The sequence below is a fragment of the Equus przewalskii genome, chromosome 2 (assembly GCF_037783145.1).
Source record: "Equus przewalskii isolate Varuska chromosome 2, EquPr2, whole genome shotgun sequence".
NCBI classification, from domain to species: Eukaryota; Metazoa; Chordata; class Mammalia; order Perissodactyla; family Equidae; genus Equus; species Equus przewalskii.
In genome coordinates, this window is record NC_091832.1 from 100151556 (window position 1) to 100179323 (window position 27768).

The 27768-nt window shown below is 33.7% G+C and overlaps 1 protein-coding gene across 5 annotated transcripts in view; it reads left to right on the forward strand.

Annotated features, from left to right (window-relative positions):
* SCLT1 (sodium channel and clathrin linker 1) overlaps window positions 1-27768 on the forward strand; it is a 145490-nt gene that overhangs the window by 24873 nt on the left and 92849 nt on the right. For all 5 annotated transcript variants that reach the window (XR_011537170.1, XR_011537169.1, XR_011537168.1 and 2 more), the window contains exons 3-8: window positions 1179-1237; window positions 1775-1847; window positions 5594-5649; window positions 18327-18462; window positions 23025-23147; window positions 24810-24875. Coding sequence is in view for 1 of the 5 variants with exons in the window: in XM_008521413.2 (XP_008519635.1) it covers window positions 1179-1237; window positions 1775-1847; window positions 5594-5649; window positions 18327-18462; window positions 23025-23147; window positions 24810-24875 (513 nt within the window). In the remaining 4 variants the exon portion in view is untranslated. The remainder of the gene's footprint in view (window positions 1-1178; window positions 1238-1774; window positions 1848-5593; window positions 5650-18326; window positions 18463-23024; window positions 23148-24809; window positions 24876-27768) is intronic.

A 27768-nucleotide genomic window follows, 5' to 3' on the forward strand; every position in this document is an offset into this window, starting at 1 on the left:
AATTTATCCATTTGACACATGCTGGAATCTGATTTTATTTTGTTACCCAGTACTACTAGTTGAAAAGCAATATTTTGTCCATTCAATTATAATTGCACTTCTTTTATATACTACATATCCGTAAATGCTTGAGTCTATTTCTGGTTTTTCTATACTGTTCTGTTTGATACTGTGCCTGTACCGGGTTTTTTTTTAATTACTCTAGCATTACAGGATTTTGATATGTAGTAGGGCAAGTCCTTCCCTTTTTTCCTTTTCCTTTTTTTCTGACATTATCTCGACTATTCCTGCATATTTACTCATTCATAGGAACTTTAAGATCTGTTTAAGATCAAGTGTCATAGTTTATTCTATTGAATTTTTTTCAATTGCATTGCAGTTGTAGTGAATTTTAGAGAATTGGTATACTTACAGTATTGACTCTTTCATAATCCATCAATATGGTAGAGTACCCTGTTTATTTAGACCTTCTTTTTGTCCTTCAGTACATTTTTCAATAAAGTTATTGCAACATTTTTGTTTTATTCGCAAGTACTATCTTTTGTCACAGTCCTGAATAGGGTATTTTTTCCTATTACATTTTCTAATTGTTGCTAATATTTGGGAAGGCTACTGCTTTTTTATATTGATCTTCTATCTGGTGACTTAGTGTACTCTCTTATTTGTCCTAATAATTGGTAGGTAATATATAGAGTTTTCTAGGTAAATGGTCAAATTGTCTGTAAATATTAATAGTATTGTATCATCTTTCTCAACTTGTAAATCTCTGACTCCTTACCCCCACAACAGGTTGCGTTGGTTAGAACCTCTAGTACAGTGTTGAATTTTAGCAGGGATAATGAGCAGCCTTGCATTACTACGAATTTCATGCAGTACGTCTGATGTTTCACTATGAAGAATAGTAATTGATGTAGGTTTCTGGTAGATATTCATTATCAAATTGAGAAAGTTCTTCCTATTTCTAGTTTACCAAGAGTTTTTATTATGTATGGGTGTTCAAATTTACCAAATACATTTTCGACATCAATTTAGATTACTTTTTTCCCTTTCTTTTTTAGTTGCATTAATAGATTTTCTAAGGTTATAAAAATTTTAGTTGTATTTAATTTTAAAATACTGTCAGTTTTGGCTAGGATAATGTGAGAAAACATTTTAAGATGCAATATTCTCTATTATAGAAAGCTGTCTTCAAAGGAGATGGAGATGACGCATTAGAAAACTCAGTAGTTGACCAAAGGTAAGATTAAGTTACCAGAAAAATATTACTTTCTTAAATATGCTTAATTATTATTAAAATGATTTCTTTAATGTTAGGAGTGTTTATTTTATGGTCTGCTATAGTAAGATTTAAATGATCTGTCATTGAATCGATAAGGAAAAAAAAGCTAGTATTGTAGTCTATAAGAATGGATCTCAACTGGGATGATTTTGCCTTCCTCCCCTCCCCAGATATTTGACAATGTCTGGAAGCATTTTTGCTTATCACAGCTGTGGAGGGTGAGTGTGCTACTGTCATCTAATGGGTAGAGGCCAGGGATGCTGCTAGACATTCTACAGTGCGCAAGTCATCCCCCCACAACAAATCATTATCCAGCTCAAAATATTAATTGAGCTAAGGTTGAGAAGCCCTGGGTTAGGAAAAAGGCAAAGTATTGATTGCTATGGGTAAATTTAACATAAGAAATTTTGATGCGCAACTTAGTTCATGTCACATGTTTATTAAACTAGATTGAACAGATTATACAATCTTTTTAATTTTGTATTTTTTCTTTAGCTTTTTAGCTCCTCTTATTACTGAGTATGATAAGCAACTGAAAGAGCTAAATGGGCAGCTGAAATATTATCAGGTATGAAATCATAGTAATCAAGCTTTTTGTAATATTTTATTATAAAGATAGAAAAAGTAACATAGATAGACTCACTTTCTTTTCTAAAACATTGGTGAAGAAGAAAATATTTAGCTATAACTAATCAGTTCTTGGCCCCCTGTAAGTATATGTGTGTGTTTTGTGTGTGTGTATATGTATATGTGTGTGTGTTTAAAGATTATCTTTGGATTGGTTTTTTAATCCAGTGTTTCCTTGCTCTTGCTGTCTCACAGGAGCATCTCTTAGACGCTTAGAATTCTTAATCTCATTATGTTTGCTTGCATCTTTATTGTTCCCCCAGGAAGAACCAAAACCATCTCACATCCTTTTTTGACCTTTCTCTTTACCCTCATTCTACTTGTATGTCCTATTATTTGGAGAATGGGTTTTTTCCCCCAATTTCATATATTGTGTCTATCAGATTTTAGATGCTATTGATCCACTTCTAATGTAAACTTAAGCTGTGGCAGCTTTTATTGGAAATAATCTTAGTAATGAGGGTTTACTTTAGAAGTGAAGAGAGTGAAGGAACTGAGGAAGCTTCTGGGTCCCAGAATTTCTAAGACTAGGGTATATAGCAGGCTCATGGAGAACTGGAATAATAGCACAGCATTGTTTAGGATACAATCTGAGTTTCAAGGAGCTACATTTTTAAAGTATACCTAATGTTTATAATCTGTTTCTGTGATTTGAAAGTGTTTTTTACATTTCCCCCTCAAATTTCGACCTTTCTGATTGTTGGATAACCATACAATGGAAGCGTTTCTTGAATAAATGCTATATGTCTTGAGCTAAGCCCACCAGGAGGTGGTGACCTCCCCTTTTTAGAGTTTAGAGTTTGTGTTTGGCTTAAATACCAATCCCTGGATCAATTCAGTTGTGATAAGAGTAGCAGGATTGGCCTAATTTAATGCAAATGGAAGAAAGTATAACAAAAATGTCGTATAAAAACAGCCCCTTGATACTGATTTCCTCAGAATGGGGCTGTGGATGTGGCAGACTCTAAGAACTTCGTTTGTATCGCTCTTTCTTTTCTATTCATGCATGCACAGCAAGAGGTCCTACCATATGCTCTGAAGTCTAGTGCATAGTAAGCCTTCAATTTTTGATGAATGAATAAATGCTGGGGCTTATTCGAACAAGATGATTAAATCCATCTTAACAATCTCTCATATATAAATTAATGGAGTGATGTGTACTTTTACTAAAAGAACACCTAATGCTTACATCTTCTAAAAATAAATTTAGGTTATTCCATTGCATTTGAAATTATTTATACTTTCCTTTCCAAGGTTTTATTCTCTAATATATAAAATTTATAAAAGTGATCCTATAGACCCAAATATCAAAAAGAAGCATTTGTTTAAATTGCAATTTCTGTTTTATGATATGTTAATTAACTGTTTTCCTAGTCTTTACTGTGTGCTTGTTAGCCTGTGACCATTTAAGGTTGAACCAACCATCGTAATGTCTTTTAATCTTTCTTATTGACAAAGAACAACAGAAAGCTCTATTTTGCACAAATGGCATTTTCCTTTTATTTTTAGGACTAGTGAGTCTAAAATTTCTGCTGAATTCATCTCTCAGGATTGCTATAACGACATATTATGTGGTTTTATTGTTATAAAATGGAACAGCTAGTTATCTTCAAATCAGCTGTTTTAAATTTTTAATAATCTGATTCATGTATCTCTTTATTCAGCTATTTTTACTAAGGTGTTTAACTTCATTTCTCCATTTGGCATCCCCACTCTTAGAGTGATTACTGAGTTAATTATAAGAAAAGAAACTGTAGCAGAAAGCCCAAGATTCTGTAATGAGAATAGTTGCTACTTTTAAAGAGAAAAAAGATGTTGACAGCTACTTTTAAGAACAGTTGCTCACATAGATATTATTGATTAGAACTACTTCTTATGGTTTATCTCAATGACCCAGTCAAAAAAAAGTATATCTTGAAAGCAAGAAAAGTATCACTATAGTCCTCTATATGAAAGATTTTCTTCCAGAAAATGTAAATAATGGGGGAAAATTTGATGACATGAGAGGTACTGCTGAGATTTCATTTCCTTCCAACTATTAAATATTTTGAAATATTTTACAATTAAAGAATCTGTAGTGTGGCTGTAATGATCCACCTTTAATCCTTGCTAATGCACATATTTCCTATTTGAGTAATAAATATTTTTCAAGATACACTGACATTTTGCAACTTTTAAAGATCAATTTTTTTTAATTACAAAAGGGGGATAATTGCTGCAATAAAATCCAAACCTCCTAGCTTGGCATTCAAGACCTGCCGCCTGCCTTTCCAATTTCCCCTCTCGCTGCGTCACTCCATGTATGTTCACTTCTCAATTATCTGGTAGTGAACTCATTCATTTTGATTTAATTGTGATTCAGGCACAGCAGGCACCTGGGAAAGCTTCACCTTTCAAGCCAGCTTTGTAGTTAGAATTGGCTGTTGCTGGTTTCCTAGACCAAGCTCCTTGAGCTTTTCTGGTTGAAAGGGAGAGGAAAGCCTTGGAGTATTGCCTGTTCCATCCTGCCCTTGCCAGGTTCCCTGCAGGCTTGGCTCCTCTCCTTTAGCCCAGGGCACCCGGTCAAGACTAACAACTATCCTGAGCTGATTGCGGTTTGGTTTAAGTGTGATTTTACATGGTCTCCTTCCTGCTCTCCACTAGCCCATGTGACTCTTATTGAGCGCTGACTACTGTGCCTGTGTTATCAAATATTTTTTACTTCTTTGCTTTTACTCATATTTCTCCCTGCTTGAAATGCACTTCCTTAGCTATTGAAATCCTACAATCCTTTTATGTCCTCAGAGAGAAATAATCATACCTTCATCTCATTCCCTTTACGGTATATATTTTGTTCTTATTTATATTTTAGTTAGTGATTTTTTTTACCATTTTTCCTGTTACAGTCTATGTTAGTGACCGTAGCAGCCTTATGTAGTGCAGAGAGTTTAAACAGTTAATAAAGGTGATGAATCAGAGACTGAATGAATTACTGCTAAAAAAGATCTCTTTTCTTTTTTCACCATTAACATTTTACTTTTTGAAATGCAAGTGCTTATGTGGGTTTCTGCTAAACTATGGTAAGTTAAGCTATACCTTCAAGGTATAGGGATCATCTGCTCTTTATTATAGTGACATACTGAGGAATATCTTTCATCTGTTTTTTGTTGTGTTTTTTTGAGGAAAATTAGCCCTGAGCTAACATCTGCCGCCAATCCTTCTCTTTTTGCTGAGGAAGACTGGCCCTGAGCTAACATCCGTGCCCATCTTCCTCTACTTTATGTGTGGGACGCCTACCACAGCATGGCTTGCCAAGCGGTGCCATGTCCGCACCCGGAATCCGAACTGGCAAACCCCGGGCCACCAAAGCAGAACGTGCGAACTTAACTGCTGCACCACTGTGCCGGCCCCTCTTTTGTCTGTTTTTTAATAAACATCTGTAAATCATAGGAGTTACATTCATAAATTTTTCTTAGTGTGTTATGTAAAATATTTTTATTTATATTCTGGTCCAAATGAGTGTTCTATTATCCTTTGTATATCACTAAGATATGCATATTTAATATTACTTGTTAGAAGTGAAGAATGATTATTTCTTACCTGTAGACTGGTGTCATAGACTCTGACTGCTTGCATTTGAATGGACTACTTAATACAGATCTAATTGTCTGGGAAATGTATTGCTCCAACCATATTTTATTCTTTCAGAAACAGACAGGTGAGATGAAACTACAACTTGAAAATGTCATCAAGGAAAATGAAAGGTAGATCAATTAACTATTGATTATTTTATTGTTGTCTTCAGTAACTTTTATTGTTGTTGTTTGATGTTTCATTCATATAGTATATTGGTTATGAGTGTGCATTCTGGGGCCTGATTTCTTGTTTGATTCCTGGCTCCATTATTTACTAGCTATGTGACCTTGGACAAGTTACTTAACTTCTTTGTGCTTTAGTTCTCTCATGTTTAAATTGGAGAACCTATTTCATAGGGCTGACTGTAAGGGATAAAGTAAGTGCTTAAAATAGGGTACATAATCACTTATAAATATTAGCAATCATTAATAGTATAGTGCATAATATACATGTGTGGGGGAGGAAGACATTTCCTCTACCCACTCTGGGTCCTTCTGGCTGGACAACAAATTAAATTCACATGCGACAGAATAACAGGAAAAAATTAAACAAAGCTTTGTAACATGTACACATGGGAGAGGCTCAGGACAACTGAGCAACTTGCCAAAATGGCAGAAGCACTCACCTTAAATACCCTCCTCAGCTAAAGACAAAGGAGGATGTTGCGGGTGGGAGGGAGTCAGTTATGGGAGATTACCAGAAAAGTACAGTAAACAAGAGTAAGGTTATTATGCAGATTTAAGTCCTTGCCTTCTGCATTGATAAGAGTTTCTAGAAATAAGGTCATCCCCCCTTCTTCCTGGTACAAAGAGAGAGACACCTTTACAGATGGAGATTTCCTTTACAAATGTAAATGTCTCTTGCAAAGGGTAACTTGCTTTTCAGAGTTTCTCTCATGTCTGCAGTTTTTAAAAGTAACCATCCCAAAATAATCCTCATGCCAAAGAGAGGTATCTTGGGGTGGCCAAGTCCAGTCCCCCACACACGTATGTTATGAAACATACTGATAAAATGAAAACCTGTCAACCCGTCATCCAGTTAAGAGCTAAAATGTTGCCAATACTTGTGCATCTGTCCATGTTTTCCTCCCCTATGCCATCCCTCTCTTTCCCTCTGCCAGAAGTTAACACTTTTTGAATTTTGTGTTTATCATTCCCTTGCTTTTTAATTTTTTATAGGTATTTGTATTCCTAACAATATATTATTTAGTTCTGCATTTTTTTAAACTATATAAAAATGGTGTCATTTAGTCTTTTGGGACTTGCTTTTATTTCACTCAGTATCATGCACAAGTATAAGTTGCAAGGGATGAAATTGCTGGATCATAGTGGTTATGTGAATATTCAATTTTGCAATATAATGCCAACTTAATTTCCAAAGTGGCTATGCTAATTTACGTCCCCACCAGTGATATTTATGAGTTCTTATTGGTCTGTATCTTCTGTCAGCACTTGCTCTTATCAGGTTTCTTAACATTTCTTGTTTTGATTTTTGTTGTTTGGTTTTGTGGTTTTAATTTACATTTTCCTGAATACTAATACGGTTAACCATTTTTCATACGTTTATTTACCCATGTGGTTTTCTTTTCTCATGAAATGCTTGTTCCTTTATTTTTCTCATATTCTATTTATCTTTTCCTTATTAAATTGTCAAAGTACTTTATATAATTTGTATTCTGAGTATTTGTTGGTGTGCCAATCAATGATTGACACTGATTGCATTGGCAGTAAACAGTAACTGGTAAACGGTAACCATTATAGAAGTTTCAAACAAGAAGAGATTTAGTTACTTACATTTAAGTAGTAGGCAAGAAGGTCATTGGTTTTAGGGTGGCAGCTTAGAGGCTGTGATCTTCAGGCAAGGAATTTATGCTGCTGCCAACCATCTCTGTTGCTACTTCTACAGTATCATTTCTGTGAAGCTGGAGACTTGATACTGTAAAGTGGGGCATAGGGTACTGACTACAGGAGACAGTCATGTCTGTCCAGTTTTGCTTGCCATCTGTCATACCAACAGAAAAATGTTCTCACTGCACTTCTGCCTTCCATATCCCCTCCAGTGCCTCTCACTGGTGAAACGTTAATTCCGTCCATGTCTCCAGCTTTAAGGACATCTGGGAAATGTAGTTTTGACTTTTAGCCACTATGATAGAGGCTGGGGTATGGAAAGGGGTGGGAATGAATAGTGAGTGCCAGTGGCCCATACAACATGCCAGACAATAGTTGATACAGATATCTATTCCCAGATTGTGATGTTGGATGAACAGAATATTCTTTTTTTTTTTTTTTAAGGTAGTTGAATATATCCATCTTCTTTCTTGGTTGTTTCTCTAACAAATCCTCTTTCAGCCTGTGGTCATAAAGATCTCTTACATTTTCTTCTAAAAATGTTAAAGTTTTATTCTGTCCCAAATTTCTTAACTTTTAAAGGTCAGGCAGCTAGCCTGAAATCAGATATATCTTTTGTTGTTGACTTGTGTAACTAGAGGGAAAAATGAAGAAATAAATTTTTTTTAGTTTTAAATTCATTTAAAGCACGGGCTCTTTTAAAATTTGGCATTCTTTTGTTTGCATTCCTCTATGTAAATCTTTTAATTTGGTTTTCAGTTTTTCTCATTTATTTGTGTTTTTCCCCATGGGAAAATTTTTCTAACTTTAACTTTTTAGGACTTACAATTCTTTCTCAAAATAGTTATTAAAAGGCTATGCTCCTCCTAGTAAATAATATTACTAGGATTTCTGAATCGCCAATGTGTTTAGATTAAGCTTGTATTTTAATGTATTGGGGATAGATAAAATATTATGTGTTTGAGCTACTTATTTAATTGTTTCTTATATTTGCCTCCACACTCTTCCTTTCATGTCCAGGTCTTTTGAAGACAGTCTTTTAAAAATCTGCTTTCACTTATTTAACAGTAATGTGGTCATTTCTCATGTACGTATTTGTTCGTAGGAAAGTGGGGAAAAATGGCTTCTGAGCTTAATAAAAGGCACTTTTAGGGACTCAAAAATGTTACCAGGTTTTAAAGTGGACTCTGTCTTTAGGGAAGCACCCTACTTTTAATTATGTATTGCAGTTAAGGACTGCAAAATCAACAGACTTTATCATTTTTAAGGAAAATATCTTAACTATGTATACATGGTCAGGTCTGAATAATGGAAGCTAGCAATGGCGTGGATTATATAATAGTATGCAATTCCACATTATTGGGTTTTGTAAACATTTTAATACTTACATTTGTATATGGGTATATATTATCTAGGAATTGATTACAAATAGGAAATAATGAAGTAATTTTATAAAAATGAGACTAAGGAAGAGGTGAAAAAATAGTTATTTTATCATCCTCCCAATTTTAAGTCTATTCCTTGAAACTTAGCTCCTGTTGAGAGTATAGTGTTTTTTCATTTTATTTTATTTTATTTTTTTAAGATTGGCTCCTGAGCTAACATCTGTTGCCAATCTTTCTCCTCCTCCTCCTCCTCCAACCACTCTGCTCTTCCTCCTCCTCCCCTTCCTCTCCCCCTTTTCCCCTTCTCCCCCACCAAAGCCCCCCAGTACATAGTTGTATATTCTAGTTGTAGGTCCTTCTACTTGTGCTATGTGAGACACCATCTCAGCATGGCCTGATGAGTGGTGCCGTGTCTGCACCCAGGATCTGAACCAGTGAAACCCTGGGCCACCAAAGCAGAGCACACGAATTTAACCACTCAGCCACAGGGCCAACCCCCTTTATTTTGTTTTTTGTCTTATTTTTTTCTTTAATAGCATCTTTTCCTCCTCATAACTTGAGAGGAAGGAAATTGGGAAAGATAATTAAATGAGTGAATATATGTACAGCATTTTCTAGCACTGAGTAACTACTAATTTTTAGTTATTATTTTTTACTTTATTATTGAAAATGTGGAAGAATCACTTGTTGCCTCCATAAGAGCCATTTTCCTTTTTTTCATAGTTCATATAACCCTGATTTTGTTCTAGTTCCAATGTGCTTAGGGGGGCTGAGCTTCTTCCACAGTCTCAGATGATAAGTCTTTGATTTAAAGCAGTTTGCCTTTCTTTTTGCCAGGGATTGGTCTAGGGATGAACGTGTGACCCACTTTTAGCCAGTGAAGCATAAGGGAAAGTCTGTTGTTTGGGAACTTCTAGGAACGATTTTCCTCCCTGATAGAGAGAAAAACAGACAAGAAGAAAGCCTTACCTCCTTCCTGCTCCTTGTCACTTTAGAAAGCCATGTGTGAAGCTGCTGTAGCCATTTTGTAACCACGAGTGTAGATAACAGAGATTGGAGGAAGGGAAAAATGGGGAAGCCTTTGGTCCTTATTACATTATTGAACTGCTGAAGCAAATCTGGACCACTTACCTTCAGATTTAATATTAGGTGAAGTCATAAAATATTCATTTAGTCATTCATTCATAAATATTTACTGAGTACTTACTAAGTACCAGGCACTATTCAAGGCTCTAGAATACATCAGTGAATAAAACAGACAAAAATCATGATTATTTTTTGTTAGACATTTTGTTACTTGTAGCCAAAGTATGCTATCCGATAGAGAGACTTAATTGCATCTGTCAGGGATTCGCAAACTATAGCCTGGGCAGCCAAATCTGGCCTGCCACCTCTTTTTGTAAATAAAAGTCTTTTGGCTCACAGCCACGACCATTCATTTGTATATTGTCTGTGGCGGCTTTTGCTCTGCAGTGCTGGAGTTGAATAGTTGCAACAGAGACTAAATGGCCCACAAAGCCTAGAATATTTGCTATCTGGCCCATTACAGAAAAAGTTTACTATTCTCTGATACATGGAGTGATCTTTCTCTGCAAAATCTAACTAGTTTTTAATTTAGCAGTCACCAAAAAGCTTTTTTGAAATTTAAAATTATCTTTACATTTTTATTTAGGGATATTTAGCTTTAGAGTACAGAAACAGAAAACTTCAACAACAATATAAAGTTAGTATTTAATAAATTAAAACCAATGATAACGTATTATTTATTTTACTCTAAATTTGTTAGTTTTTGTTTTCTGGTAGTCTGATATTTATCTTTTTTAAGATTAAAACTAAATCTTTATGATGCAGCAGATTTCAATACAATTATAAAATAGAATTGTTTTTAGCACTATTTTCGTTGATTTGTTCTCATAATTTGACTACTGATAATTGAATTATAATAATATACATCAAAGGTATGATTTTAAATTTGATTTCACCTTCCCTAATAATTGTATCATTAGTGTGTGTTGACAATATCCTATGAACACAACATAGTAAATGTTTATTATCTATTTGAAATTTGGGAAGGAGTTCATGTATGTATTTATAAAAGCAATAACAAAGCCATTATTTTTCAATACTTGTCCAAAAAATGGTATCCTCCACCCCCAAACTTGATTTATTTCTATAGGAGCAGAAGATGAATGAATGTGTTTGATCTATTTTCCGGTGAGAGAGAGAAAAGAAATCTCTGGGATTACGTGATAAACACTGCTGTTCTAGTGCTAATTTAGGTCATTATATTGTGAGGAAGACCATCCCAAAAAGTCCACCAAAATCCTAAGCTTTAACTATAAAGTTTTAAATTTCTATTTCTAATAATCTCATATAAAGCCAGAGCTACCCTGATTTCTCTGTATGTCTCTGTTTATAGTTGAGTTTATGTTTGTATATTTATGTATATGTATGTTTCTTACCACATGCCCCTTTGATACTAGTCTCAGGTCACACTGGCCTTCTTACTTTGGCTTCCTTAAACCTGGCAAACCTGTTTCCACCTGAACACCTTTTACCTGTTTCTTCGGCCTGGAATGCTCTTCTCCAGACCTGCCCAGGACTGTCTCCTTCCCTTCATTCAGGAAGGCATTCCCTGATCACATAATCTAGCACTGCTGTTCCTACCCCCCCTTTCTCTTTTCTGTTATCCAATTTTATTTTATTCATAATACCCGTTACTCCCTGAAATTATTTTTGCTTGATTATTATTTGTCTTATCTACTTAATTTATCCCTCATGAGAGCAGAGCCCTTATCTGTTCTGTTTATCATTGTATACCTCCCACCATTGAACAGTGCTTGATACATAGTAAATGCTCAATAAATATTTGTTGAGTGGATGATTGCAAGTACTAGGAAGATAAACACATACATATATTCATATTTGACTCTTTTTGCTTTGAGAAATAGAGACTCAGGTCATTTTAAGTAAATAGTATAAATAAGGAGATACATGGAGTACAACTAAAACTGGGAAACAATCAGGACCATCTCTAATGGTATACTCTTCTTACCAGTTCTCTTGGTAGCCTTCATTGTCCCTTCTGTGATGACAGCACTGCTCTTCACGTAGCTGCTGTTCCTATTCTTCCAACGAGAAAGCTCTTATTTTCTAGGCCAAATCCTGAAGCACACATTCTTGTTGGCTTAACTAATGGCCGACACTTCTATTTGTCCGAGCCCTCCATGCCAGTCATCTTATGATAGGGCTGCCCTGGAGAATATGCAAATCTCTAGTCTAATCATTGACTCCCCTATGCACAGAATAGCCTATATTGGTCCCCAGAGCATGGACTGTGGTCAAGGATTACTTACGTCTGAGCCTGTCAGGCACCATAACTGCACCATGTCCAATATATATATTAGAGTGTAATTGTGGAAGACAGCACTCTAGCTGGAGACATCAGAGAAGGCTTAAATGAGAAGGAGAAATTTGAGCAGAGTCTTTAAGAATGAATAGGAGTTCATCAACGGAAAAAACATATGTTTAATAATAAAATACAGATAATTTAATATGGCTGTATCTCAGCATATTTATATAGGGGAATTATACATGATAAGGGTGGGGTGGTGGACAAGACCAGGTGATCTAAGGTCTTATATGCTCTGCTAAGGAATTTAAACTTGTCCTACAGGTGGTATAGGGAGCTCGTCAAGGATTTTAAACAGAGGAGGAGGGTACACTTTAGAAGGATTGTATCCAGTTGCACTTTAGAACTGGAAAATTACAGATTGTTCTGGAAAGAATGTGTATGATTCATTGGAGGGGCATAAGAAGGAAAGCAACAATTCTAGTTATTAGCCTGTTTGATATTAATACTAAAAGCTAATGCTACATCATGGCAAGGGTGTGGATACCTTCACTGAGGAAGTTTGGACTTCGAAGATAAATGAAATCTGCCAGATGAGGAGAGGCATATGGAGAGGCTCTACTAGGCAGTTGTCTAGAATGTTTTCTAATTATATTTATTTGTTGTACTTTCTCTTCTCACTTATTTGATTCTAGATTCACTAATACTATCTCTTCTCCCCTATTTTAATACTTACAAAATTGGGATGTGGCCATAGTGACCGGCATGTCAAAGATTAATAGGCGACAATTTTTCTTTTTAATGGTTTGTAAAAGAATGATGCATCTCACTATCAATGACAAATTCACTTCAGAGAAATGCTGGTTAGAACTGTGTTTGATGGGGCCGGCCCAGTGGTACAGCGGTTAAGTGCTCACGTTCTGCTTTGGCGGTCCAGGGTTTACTGGTTTGGATCCCAGGTACGGACATGGCACTGCTTGGCTCACCACGCTGTGGTAGGCGTCTCACGTGTAAAGTAGAGGAAGATGGGCACGGATGTTAGCTCAGGGCCAGTCTTCCTCAGAAAAAAGAGGAGGATTGGCAGCAGTTAGCTCAGGGCCAGTCTTCCTCAGAAAAAAGAGGAGGATTGGCAGCAGTTAGCTCAGGGCTAATCTTCCTCAAAAAAAAAAAAAAAAAAGAATTATGTTTGATTCATCTTTGTCACCTCAAAGATCAAAATTTTTAGAACATCATCTTTGCCAAATTTCTATTGCCTATTTATTATAATTGGTTATAATTTCACCACTGCAGTTGAAAATCACTGGCTGAGTGATTTTCCTGGAATCAATACTTTAATCTGTCTGGAACTCAGTTTCTAAATCTATAAAGTGAGGGATTTGGACTGGTTGATTTCAGTTTTATTGTTTCTATATTTTTATGATTATAATAAGTGCTCTTTAAATATCTTTTGAAGTGATATTGCAAGTGATAAGATAAAAAAGTAATAAAAACAATAAATAAAACGTATAGCTATATATAATAATTTAAGTAAAGGCACTATAGTATATTATAGAATAATATTTATTTCCTTTAAAAAAAACTTTAATCGGAGATATCTTTTCTCCAACGAAATAGTCAATATCAAGAGGTCAGAAACACTGTTACCCTTTTGAGTTAGTCATGTTGCATCCAGCATAAAACATAGTAGAAGCCCTCTTACCTTCTAGATTCACAGGTGGTCTGTAGATTGAGAGAATCAGTAAAATGGAAAATCATAAAGAAATACATACTTTAAAAAAAATTTGACTTAATATAAACGTGCATTTATTTAATTTTTTGATATTTTGCCAAGGTCTTTACTTTGAGTAAGGCTGCTAATTGTAGTCCTTTGTTGTCTTTTATACATAAACTATATAATTCATTCTTTATAATTTCCTGTTTTGGTTTCTTTGAGGAAGGGTGAGAACTTAGAGATCTTTTTGATCTCCTTTTGATCCTCTGTGATTTTATAGTATTCCGACTTTTTATGATTATTTTACCTCCCTCTAATTCAACAGCAACTACTTAACAACTCATCTTTATTGAGTCTTTCATATTTGGTTTAGGTTTCGTAGAAAAAAGCACCTCTTTTGTACTTTTATCACTTGGGTCATATTTAATTTAATTGTACAATTATAATAACAAGTTAAGGCAGATATAATAATTAGCTTAACATCTGTTCCAGCCTCCTTTTAGTATACCTTCCTGCACTGTAGAGGCTGGAAAACAAAGAACTAGTTCAGGATATGAATTAGGTTCTGCTAATGATAAACACTTGTAAAGATCTAAATTACGTGATAAGTAGGAGGAGAAGCAGTATCTGAGGATCTATTTTTGTGGATGAAAATCTAAGTGTAGTGTGGCTCTAGAGCCAATAATTCTGGCAGCTGCTTCTGTCAAAACTAAGGCGGGGTGTCCCTGAAGGCAGTAGCTCTGGCAGTAACTTCCTGATCCCAGGGTTTCAGCTAAAAAGGTGTGATCCTGGAACCAGCAGTTGGTATAGCTGCTTCCTGATTGTCTAGCTTCCTAGCTGTGGCCTGTCTATCATTTCTCTCAGCTAACCAGTTCTACAATTAGTTAAACCAACAAGATTGACATCTTTTAGAATTTGCACTAGAAAATAGAGATCGGCTAGTTGATGGTGACTACAGAAAAAGCAGCTATACAGAGAAGTGTGGTGCTACTACTGTTATTAATAAATAAGGATAACACTGTTTACTTCCATGAAGCTTTATGTGATTTCTCCTCATACTATCAAGCCAACCAAATGTGATGGAACTTTCTCGTTTTTATTTTCCTATGTCTGTTACATTTTGACTTGCTTATGTATTTAAATAAATACAACCAGAACCAGAAGTATCTTACTATCTTGTATGTAATATCTCTTCAAATATTTGCTGAACTTAATTATCGATGTCTGTTCTTCACGATTTATTAACCATACATAAAAAACAATGTTTTGAAAAAGATTAACTCCCTAAACCTTTGCAGTACTTAAATGGTTTTATTTTCTCAATTATACTGCTAATATCTTTGGAGAATTAGATTAAATGCATTTAATCAGTATTTACAAATACATTATAGTATTGCAACTATATTACATTTCAAAGAAAACAAGAGCAAAAATAAGCAGGGATATAGAGGATATAAAAAGCAAATAACAAGTTTGAGTATATGTGTATAGATTTTCTGTTTATGCTACTCATATATCAACCAGCAGGAGTATACTATTTTTTTAAAAGACCTATAAAACATTTACAAACATAGACATGGACTGCTGCAAACCCTCCACACCACATACACATGTACAAATTAAACATAAAGCACACCTACAATAAAATTAGAAATAACAAAAGATGGGCACGAAGACTTTAACTACATTTTCAACTAACTCCTGCGATAAAGAGGAATTGAAAACTAAAATTAAAAACTGAGTAAAATGAACCACACATCAAACTAATGAGATGCTAGTTTGTACCAAGCTACTACTCAGAACATTTTTAGTTAATTGAAAATAAATGAACTAGAGAGTTCTGTTTATAGTAATGGCAGACTAGGTAACCAGACTCCTTCTGAGAAAAATGAGAGAATATGGACAAAAACTAGAAAGTTTGGACAGAAATCTAATCTTTGGAAGTGAATTGGAGTCAATAAGAAATTATAGGGCAAAAAATCAGGGAAAGAAAGAAATTCAGGGATAGAAGCCTGCCTTTGGGATTACATTCCCCCAGGTGTATCTCCCTATCCTGGAAGAGGTGAAGAGAGATTAAAAAACCGAGATCTTGAAATGTATTCACAAGGCTAGAGAAAAAAATTGAAATTCAGGGCCCTGGGTGGGTGGCTCAAGAACTTCCAGGCATTGAGGTCCAGCCCCAGTGGCCTACTGGTTAAGTTCAGCACACTCCACTTCGGTGGCCCAGGTTTAGTTCCAGGCTGGACCTACACCACTTATCTACCAGTGGCCATGCTATGATGGTGGCTCACGTACGAAATAGAGAAGATTGGCAACAGATGTTAGCTCAGGGCAAATCTTCCTCAGGAAAGAAGAAGAGAACTTCCAGGCATTGAGTTGGGAGTCCCTGGGAGTAAGAGTGACCCCAAAAATAGACTAGTCCTAAAAAGATCTGAAATATAGCTCTGAATTATCTGAATCTTTGATGTTGGTAGAAGGTGATCAGGTATTGATAATGCCCCTAGCCACCTGAAAAAAGATAAAGACGACTGTTTTAGAGGAAGATAACATCATTATTAGGCCTGGAAGTAGCTCTGTACATTTTTGCATGTGATATCTGGCTCATAACTGGCCTAAAAAGAACTAGTGATGGGAAGATTGAAGATAGCATAGTTTAAAAAATCATAGGAAATATAGGCAATATAAACAGATCCACAGAATTAGTCTTAAAATAACTGCTTAATATGTTCAATGAAATAAGACACAATTTTGAGAATTTTGATAAGAGAGCTAGGAACTTTTAAAAAAAAGAGCCAAATAGAAATTGTAGAACTGAAAAAATGCAGCAATGGAAATGAGACATGACTGAAGAGAGAATTAATGGAATGCAACTCAAGTCAGAAGAAAACATTCAGAATGAAGATGAGAGAGACAAGGTGATAGAAAATACAAAAAATAATGTGAGACATAGGGGAAATAGTGAAAAGAGCTAAAATTCATATAACTTGAGTCCTAGAACAAGAGGACGGAGAAAAACATCAATCCACAGATTAAAGAAACACTGTGCATGATAAGCAGAATAATACAAAAGTGCTGTGCGTAGGTACATTATTGTAAAATCAAATACAAAATCAAAGAAAAAGAAAAACGTGTTAAAGCAGGAAGAGATCATCTTCAAAGGAGCAGCAATAAGATATTAACTGACTTCTCAATAGAAATGATGGAAATCAGGAGACAATGGAATATCTTCAAAGTGATGAAAGAAAAACTAAGAATTCTGTACCCAGTGAAATATCCTTCCAGAAGAAAAGTCAAATAAGTACATTTTCAGGTGGAAAGAAATTGAGAAAATTATCATTAGCAAAACTAAAGAAAATCCCAAAAGGATAGTCTACAAAAAGAGGGGAAAATAATCACAGATGAAAGCTTGGAATTACAGGAAAGGGTAACTATGGGAGAAAATCTAATGAACATCAACTATTCTAAAACAATAATAATGTCTCTAAAATATCTATAGAGAATTAAAATACAAGACAACAATATTATAAATTTGGGAAAAGAGTAATTGGAGTTAAAATATTCTCAATTCTCACATTCCCCAAAATAAATAGAATACTAATTTATTTTAGAATTTGGTAATTTAGTGATGCATGTCATAATCTCCAAAAGTAAAGCAAAAGGTCATATAACTGCAAAGACAGTAAAGTAGAAAAATGGGATAATGAAAAGTAACCCAAAAGAAAGCAGGAAAGGAGAGAAAAATCATAATAGGCAGGGAAAACAGAAAGCAAATACTGAGATAATAGATATAAACCCAAATACATTAGTAATTACATTAAATTTCAATGTACTACATGCTGCAATTGAAAAACAGTAATTCATCAGAGGAGGTTTAAAAAAAGAAACCAATCATAGTGTACACCTATCAGAGAGATTCCTAAAGTGTAAGAATATAGAATGGTTGCAAATAAGAGGATGGAAAATAGATATACCATGCCAGTGCTAACCAAAAGAAAGCTGGTAATATCAGACATAGGAGACTTTAATGCAAAAGGGATTTTTAGAGATAAAAGGGGACATTTCTTAATGATAAATGATATAACAATTTTAAATTTGTAAGTACAATAACAGAGCCTCAGAATAGAAAATTTTCAGATTTTCTGTTTTTCCATAATTAACTAGGTGGAACTACTGTCATATTTAAAATTTTTTTCAAACGACTTGTTTTATCAATAAAGTGTAATATCTGAATTTTCCCTTTTTGAAAAATTAAAATCTCCGTAGGACAAACTGAATTATGCTTTAATTATGACTAATTTAATGCATTTGAAATTGTGCTACAATACGTTTGTTCTTAAAGCACAGCATTTAATGGTAACTAAACACTTCTACGTTTTGAGGTCATCTTATAAATAATTTTTGTGTAAAGAATGATTTTTGACCCAAATGTTTGTTTAGTTGACCCCAAGACAGTAATTACCATTACTAAAATGAATTTAGTTTATTATTATGTTAACTTTTTGTTCCAAAGGTTGCACAGTGAATTAAAAGATGCGGTTGAAAAGCAACTGGAGGCCCTTCCCTTTGGCCCAGAGATGGGAGATGATCTATATACAGATGAAGAAACAGTCAGGAATCTTCAAGAACAATTACAACTAGCCAATCAAGTGAGTGATATTTTTATATTTTTAATTATATCCTGAATAAATAATGAATAAAGAGTTTTAAAGAATTTGTGTTAATCGTTATATATGAATGATGATAACAGAATAACAAAATTGTTAACTCAATGATTTTCTACAATTTGCATAATAGTTAACAGGTAACAAAACTTGTAATATATACCCTCACTGTTTGTTATAAATAAAGTTGCCCAATATATATTTTGATTGAATCTAAAGCTTTTGACATGATTTTTTATGTCTTATAAAAATATTTTAATGCCAAAGAAAAATTTTAAAGAAAAAATCATCAATTATCCACTTGCCTAAGTTTACATTTTTCTTTGTTCTCTCTACTGTGTGTTTTTTAGATTTTCAAAGATTATATAGAATTATATTTTTCTAAAGATATACTTTTTCTAGAATTACACTTTTTCTCCTTTTTACCTCCCTCATAGTAATTGAAATATTTGGGAAGCTATGTTATATATAGCCTGTTTTCAATACTGTAATTTTTTGTGATTATAGGTAAGGGAATTTTATTTTAATTTAAAATTTTATATCCTAGATATCTCATATCTTGTATGGACTTGAATCCCATTCTTCTACTTTGTAGCTGTGTGTCTCAGTTTCTTCATTTATAAATGAGGATTAGAAATTCTTTATTACAATTTTGATTTTATTCTTATCTATGAAAAGTCCTATTTTTTATTCCTTGGAAATTTGGTTTTGAAATTCTAAGTAAAGTGATATTTTAAGTTAATCAGATAAGCTATATTTACCTTGATAAGCAGCATTATTTAACACTGAATTTTTTTTTTAATCTGAAAAAGTAATAGAGTAAAAGCATAATGAGGAAAACATATTCTTTACTCTGTTCTAGACCAGTATTATCAGGAAGGATTTATAAATGTTTATGTTGAAATAAATGGAAATTAATGTGGACTTATAAGTGGTTTTTAACCAGATATTAAATATGTCTTTTATAAGCTGTGGCACAATATGCATTTCTTATTACTCCTGAAAAAGACTTTGATAGACCATATGTAAAAGAACCCTCTCTTGTGCACCTTAAATAAATACAATGATTGTCAATCATACCTCAATAAAACTGAAGAAAAATTTAATTTTGACAAAGAAAGTGGAGTACAAAACTAGATAAGATTTGTAGTTTCAAAAAGACAAAACAAAACTGAAAAAGAACCCTGTCTCTAAAAAGCATCTCTCTATAGTACTTTTGTTGCTGTAATCTCCAGTGCTAAATTTTATTAAAACTTGAAAATTACTTTATTCCTTTTTTTTGTTTAACCACATTTGTTCTCTCATGCTTCATTCCTTTCTTCTCCTGTCTTCCCCTCTCTTTGCCTTTCTCCATCTGCATCTTGTTTGGTGTGGTACTGTGTCTCAGAAGATGGTCCTACTTTTTTGCTACATTTTGGGTCATCACTTGATAGAAGATTTGGTGAGGTCCAAGTTTGAGCAACCAAAAAGGAAAAAGCAAATTGGTTATAAACAAATTTTCCCATGAAATCTATAAGGTACTTTGTATATGAATATAAAATTTTAACTGAATGAGTGTTTAGGTAATTTTATAAAGTATCAATAATAGAAAATGTTAATAAATTTATAAAACAATGAAGTCAAATGTTAATTCTTCTTATTATCTATACATACATGTTTATGTATTTCATTTTTAAAGGTCTGATAAAACACGTACAGTTTTGGTATCCATCACTAGATTGAAAGACCTTTGTGAATGCTTTAAGACTGGTTGAATCCAAACTGAACAGATAAAAACTAAATTAAATACAATTTATAATAGAAAATTGAGAGAAAAAGAATTCTTTATTATTATGCCTCATTAAAGTGCTAGGCATAGAGAGTTTAATTGACTATTCAAACATCTTCATTCATTCCACAAAATATTTATTAGGTGTCTATTTTGTACGAGGCACTGTCCTAAGTGTTGATGATACAGTGGAGAATGTTGGTTCCTGCTTTTCTGGAACACACAGACTTTTGGAAGAAACTTATGGTCAAACTTCTTGAGTTTGGTCCTCATTCTACTTTCTAGCTCTATGATCTTGGGAAACTTCTTCATGCTTTACTTTCCTCATTTATATAGAGAGATGATAATTCTTATCTTATGGAGTTCTTATGGTGATTATAATTTTAAAATCCCCATAAAGCACTTAGTGTAATGCCAAGCACATATGTAAGTTAATAAATTTATCTATTATTTTTATCATCTTTATCATCATCATTACTAAACTGCAAGATAAACAAATAAGAATTAAATTAGGAGCAAAAGGTGCTGTCTAGAGCAAGTATAATTGCCTTGCGAGCCAATAGCACTAGTACAATAAGTACCTAACTTAGTATTTTTAGTTTGGAGTATTTTGTTCTGCTACAATAGTGTGATTTGTAAAAATCTTTTGGGGGGCAATTTAAACAGTAAGAGCTCTGGAAATGTTCATGTTCATTGACCAATTAAGATGATGACATAAAATAGATTCTAGGAATCTGTTCTAAGAAACTGTATGTAAAAATTTATGAATAAACATGTTCATTATCATATTGTTTATGATAATGAAAAATTGGAGGTAGTTTAAAAATTTAAGAATAGAGAGTCATTTGAATTGTGGTTTTTCCAAATGATGGGTTATATCATTTAAACAATTATATATTAGTACAGTAGTTCTCAAATTTTAGTGTGCATCATAATCGCCCACGGGCTTGTTGAAATAAGATTGTCGCCTCCCTCGCCCAAGTTTCGATTTAAGAAGTCTGAGATAGGACTCAATGGTTTACGTTTCTGACAGGTGCTGAGGTAATGCTGATGCTGCTAGTCCTTTGAGAACCACTGCTCTAGGAGAATCTGGATTCCCTAACGAGCAGTCCAGATGATTCTTACTATCAGGCACATTTGAAAAACTGCAGTCAAAAGGTCTGAGGCATTTTTTTGGCCATTCTACTGAAAAGAAAACAGTCTTAAGGAAATGAAATGAATTGTCCAGGATTATTCAGCCAGGAATTAGGGATCCAGCCCAAGTCTCCTGGCTCTAGATTCTGCCTTTGTCTGCAAATTTTAAAACTATGTAAGTTTTAGACAAAACTAATTAATGATGTTAGAAGTCAAGGTAATCGTTATTTGGTGGCAATAATAGTGTCTGGAAGAGAAGGAAATCTGGCTTCTAGGTGCCGGTAATGTTGTCTTTCTTGAACTGGGTGCTGGTTACATGGGTGTACTCACTTTATAAAAAGTGATGATTTGTGTGTTTTCTGAATGCATGTTATGCCTCAGCAGTAGTTTCCTTAAAACTTAAAAACCTGTATTTATGTTAAGTTACAAAATGCGTATGTTTTCACTACACTTTACCTTGTTACTAAAACTGAGATAGTAGATTAACTCTGACCTGGGATTTAAATATTTGGGCTTTAGAGACAGAAATGAACGTTTCTTCCTAACCCTGACAACAACTTACTGAGGGACCCTAGGCAAATGGTCTGAACTTCAAATTCCACTTTTCTAAAAAGAGAATAATGCTGTCTATATGCTAGCTTAGAGTTTCTCAACTTTTTTGGTTTCAGGACCCCTATTCAGGATGCTTAAAAATTATTGAGGACCTCAAAGAGCTTTTTGTTTTGGTGGGTTATGTATCTGTCAATATTTATCGTATTACAAATTAAAACTGAGACTTTTTTTTAAAAAAAGGGAGCATAAGAATGCGTTCCAGTAGCCATCAGAATGATGACAGCATCACACATCGCATCATGTAAACTTTGGAAAACTCCCTTGTGCGCTCATGAGAGGATGAGAGGAAAAAGGGAAATAATGTCTTCACATTATTATGAACATAATTTTGACTTCAAGGGTCCCCATACTATATTTGAGAATTGTTGTATTGAAAGAATAGTTAATCACTTGAGAAAACTCACGTTATAAAATACCAAGTGAAAATAGTACAATACAAATGGCACATTATTTGATTCTCAGTTTTGTTCAAAGGAAAAAATACAAAATTCCCCCCAAATCACATTTATAAATATGAATATATCCAACATTTATAAAGATTGTATCTAGATGTTAGCAATATTGATTATCAGATGGTAAAATTATAGGTAATTCTTATTTTCTTCTCTATTTTCTATATTTTCCTAATTTTTTACAATAAACATTTATTACTTTTGCAATCAGAAAAAAAGTCCTGTGCTTTACCGGGGACGGTTTTCTTCTTCAGTAATTTCTAAGACTTACACTTTGTTGTAGAACAAGGAAAGTGGTTTAGATCCATATTTCTGATTTAAGTGTTTTAATTTAAACTATGAAATCTGAATAAAAAGAATATTTTAAAATAAGGAATTTCCATTTTTAAGTTTATGGTCTAAATTATTAATATAACTTCAAATTGTCAAAAATATTGCAACTATACCATCTTTACACAAGTTCTGTTTTTACTTTGTGACTTTGTATACAAGAGCTCTTTCTGTAAAAGAATATGATTCATTTGTATTATGCAATAGCATGCTAATAATTTAACAAGTTCTCAAATGTTTTTGTTTTATAGGAAAAATCTCAGGCTGTGGAACTGTGGCAGACTGTCTCTCAGGAGTTAGACAGATTGCAGAAACTTTACCAGGAACATATGACTGAGGCCCAGATTCATGTAGTTGAAAGTCAAAAACAAAAGGTAATCTTGGATTTCATGGTGTTCTTGTATATCAATAAGAAATTGCATCTGGAGAATCTCAGTTTTGGAGAGGAATGCTTAAGTCTCTGCTATGTTATTTATGTTAACAATAGACAGATCTCTGAAGATTAGAAATCTCTTGAACAGATAAGATAATTAAAGCAGTGCCTAGTGTATATTGGGTTTTATGATGTGATTAGCAATGGAAGCTGTATTTAGTGCTAAGAAGCATCTATAACATTATTACGTATAAATAGACCTCCAAAGCTTTTATATTCTTGATTTCTTACCTGGCTAACAAAAAAAAAAAATTGTTCATTAGATCGTGGCCAATGAAGAAACCTGCTCAAATATAGCAACAATGCTATGTAAAATGAAAATGTTAACATCTTAAATGTAATCTTTTACTGAAAGAGATGTCAAGTTTGTCTAACATAAATTAATCAGAATAGAATTTTACAAGTTATTTATAATTTATAACTTGTAAAAGAACTTCTTTCTGTCCAAAGCAAGAATAATTTTATTTTCTTTCAAAGTGGACATCTAGCTTTCACTTTGTACCTCTGTTGACAAGAACTCACTATCTCAGAAGAACATCCGTTCCATTGGAAGATCTGCCTCCTCTATCCTTCCATTCCTTCTTTTTCTGTCAGATACATTGAAAACTGTGAAGTAATCCCAATTTTGATCCTTTTTCTGTGGATTTTGAGAAGGCAACTGTTTAACTACAGTTATCATCATGCCTCTCTTCAACTCTCATTTATTGACTTTTCAAATTCCAGTTAATAACTGTTCCTATTATTATCATTGTAATTGGAGATTTCTAAAGAAGCCATAATAATGCTTACATAATGCTTTGCAGTTTACAAGGTTATTTTTCTATACATGCCACACTTTGAAAATAATCCCCATGTGTCTGATCCATAAGGCTTTTGCCTCTGAGATCTAGAAACCATTTCTAATATAAGTATGTTCTTTAAGGCTTTTTCTTCATTTAGTTCAATCAACTAAGCCATTAGGTTTTTGGTTTTTTCAGCTGAATACGATCAATCTTGTGCTGTAGCTATGAAGTAAGGGGTTTTTTGACTTTACAAATAATACTTTGTCCTTATTTCCCCCGTTATCTATCAATCTTGAATTCTGTCATCTGACATATTAAGGGTCCTTCCCAACTTTGAGTCACCGGCACATATAATGTTTAATAGGATCATAACAGATAATCAAACGATTTAAAACTTGTGGGGCATTTAAGCCATGAGAATTTTTAAAAGTAGAGAACAGGGACAATAACTCTTGTGCCATAGTTCGAATGGTAGGTTTGGAATAGGTTTGAATGTGGTTTTCCAATATTTGACAAGGTCTCTTTAGCATGTCTATTTACTCGAGTTGATTTCTAGAAATAATGGTTTTACATAAAACAGAGATAGCTACATTGGTTTCCACATTGCCACCTTATTCAATTTTGTAATCGTTAAAAAAAATTTATCATTATCTTATCATTTCTTCAACTCTTAATTCACACAATAATAGTCAGAAGAAATACAACTGATTTCATCTAGACTTAGGCATAATGATTTTAGACTTGATTTTGGTTTAATTTTATTTAGGGGTTGCAAACAAAATGCTATTTATGTACACCTCCCCCCCACCTTCCTGCTATAGGATCAGCTGACCAATTTTCAACAACTGACCAAGCAACTTCATGTTACTAATGAGAACATAGAAATGGTAAGTGAAAATATCCATTTGATGTACTTGTTTATATAAACTAGAAATTGTTACTATAAATAATGTTTATTTATGCTACTGCAAATCAACAACAAAGAAAAACATGTTGCATGAAATTAAAATAGGCAGGCAGTACTCTTTTATCTGTCTTTTTCTTTCACATTCAGTAGCATGACAGGGTTCACAGTACTATCTGGAGATGTAAAGTTGACATCTCTTTGAAATATATCCTAATCTGAAAATACTCTTGGGGTGCTTGGTAGGATCTCCTGAGAGTAATCTAGACTGTGAGCTCCTCAAGAGTAGGACTCATGCTTTATTCTTAGTATTTCATCTAGCACACTGCTAGGTATATAATGAGAGTAATGGCACCGTTAAACAAATGAGTAGCCCCATTCCTTAAAAATAGTAGGACACCAAGAACCATTTATTAGTTGATTGACCACCAGTACTAATTGGTACCTCTAAATTTCCCTTTAATTTTTTCCTAAAAAGAAATACAATTATCCTTCCCAATTCTGCTCTTTACCTTTTTGTCTGTCTCACTTTTCTGTTTTCTCTTCTTTTCTCACCTTTTCTTTTCCTTCTTGGAATTTTATTTTACCTCATTGTTGAGTAATAGGATTATGACATCCCAGGTAATTCCTCTCTTTTCTGTCTTCATTTTACTTAGTTATTCTGCTAATTCTTGTTAATCCCTAAAATGAAAATGTCTTTATTTAAGAGTGGAGTTGTGCCATCAAAAGTAAGGTTAATCCAATGTTATTCTGCTTTTTAAAAGTTTCTTCTTTAATCATGTAAAAAATTATTAAAGAAATTTCTTTCTATTTTGCTTATGTTAACATTTGGAATTTCTAATCGCTTATAATTGTTGATTATCTACTTCTTAGAGCTTTAAAATAGTATTAAAGTACTCCAGAACAAAATGATGACTGATTTCTGTAATTAAGAAATCATATTTCTACATAAAATTAATGGTTTAACCTAACATCACAATTATGCATTCTTTCTTTTAGTATATCTCCTAGAATTATGGGGATTATATAATCCTTTGGGATCTTATACCACAGAGCCTCTATTTTGTTATAAACAACTCAAAATCATTTTGATAAAAGTCATGGGAAAAGAATATTTGAGTATTCACAGGAAAAACTTAAGAATTTCAAAAGCAAAAGAATTCATAGTTTCAGGCCAAAACTAAGAATAACAAGCTATGGATATAATACACACACACACACACACAAATCAAGCAGTTTTCATTAAAAATTTTTCTTATTACATGAATAAACTCATTTAAATGAATAGGTTCTTATTGATATGCAATAAATTGATGAGTATACAAGGAGTAAATAAAATATCTTTTCCCACCAATGCACATTAGAAATATCCAAAAGGTAAAATGCCCTAACCTGAATGGTACATGAAAGTACAAGTTTATATTTATTTATTAAGGCTGTAGATACAATAAGAGCTCACATTTCCTAGAAATTCTCTTTACTAAAATCATAGGTATATATGTATATATTTTTTTGATGAGGAAGATTGGCCCTGAGCTAACGTCTGTTGCCAATCTACCTCTTTTTGCTTGATGAAGACTGTCCCTAAGCTAACATGTCTGCCAGTCTTCCTCTATTTTGTATGTGAAACACCACCACGGTGGTGTGTAGGTCCGTGAACCCTGGGCCAAACCCATGAACCCCAGGCTGCGGAAGCAGAGCGTGCGAAGTTAACCATCATCACCGGGCTGGCCCCAATCGTATTCTTTTTTGAGATTTGCTCATCTCTATAAAATTACTCAAAAATATTTATTAATTGCATACTAAGTTCCTTCCACTGTCATAGGTTCTCTAGTTGCAAGAGAAATGTGCATCTATCCACAAAGCCCCTGTCTGCTTGGTAAAACAAGAATGACATATAAAATGATCATATGAATCTTATTCATATGAAGTGACTAAGGTGCTGAAATGGATGTTGATTGAAAGGGATGCTTCCCTGGACCTTTATGAATCTCCAAATTCTAGAAAATTAAGACCATATATAATTTTCTCTGTGATCACAAATACAGAACATCAGAGCCATATTCAGATGCAGTTGTTGAGCTCCTGCTAGGCTTGCTAGCAACTTAAGTGTGTTACTTCCCAACACTAGCTTCTTAAAATTCACAATGCCAATTTATACTTCTGCTAATTTCTCTACATCATTTATCTTTAAGGTGCTCCCAAATAGTAAAAAACGAAAGCATTATTTATGCAAGTGTTGAGACAGTGTATGTAATAAAACACTAATGGTGCATTACAGATGTTATAGAGGACTTCAGAGACCTGAATTCCTTCAGTGGGGGCTGAAGTTATTGGGATAGCTTCACAGGAGAATTTGAAATGATGTTAAAGGTCATCTATTCACCCAAATGATACAGACATCCCTCTATTAAATGCTTTTCAGTTAGGTGATCTTCTAGCCTCTGCTTTGAATATCCCCTGTAAAAGATATTATCACTTCCCCAAAGAGCCTGTGCCTTTGAACTCTGATTATTAGAAAGCTAAAATCTCTCTTATCAGATTTCTTCTCACTGATACATGATTTTATCTTTTGGAGTACAGTAGAACAAGCTCACTTGTTCTTCAAGTCAATTCTTCAATTATTTGCGTGTAACCATTATGCCTTTTCTGATTCATGCCCAATGTTACACCCAGTTGTTTGTTTTTTTTAACTTTTCTGGTGTGGTATAATTTACCTACCTGTCTTTATTCTTTCTTTCTCTGCGTGTGATAGTTGGTCTCTTAAATTTTGGTCTGTAAATTGAATACTAAATTCTGGCCTACAGTTGTCTGCTTTCCAAGATAAAGGAAAAGATGCAGTCCTCAGGCTCTCTTTCATGTCTCAATAAAGGCAT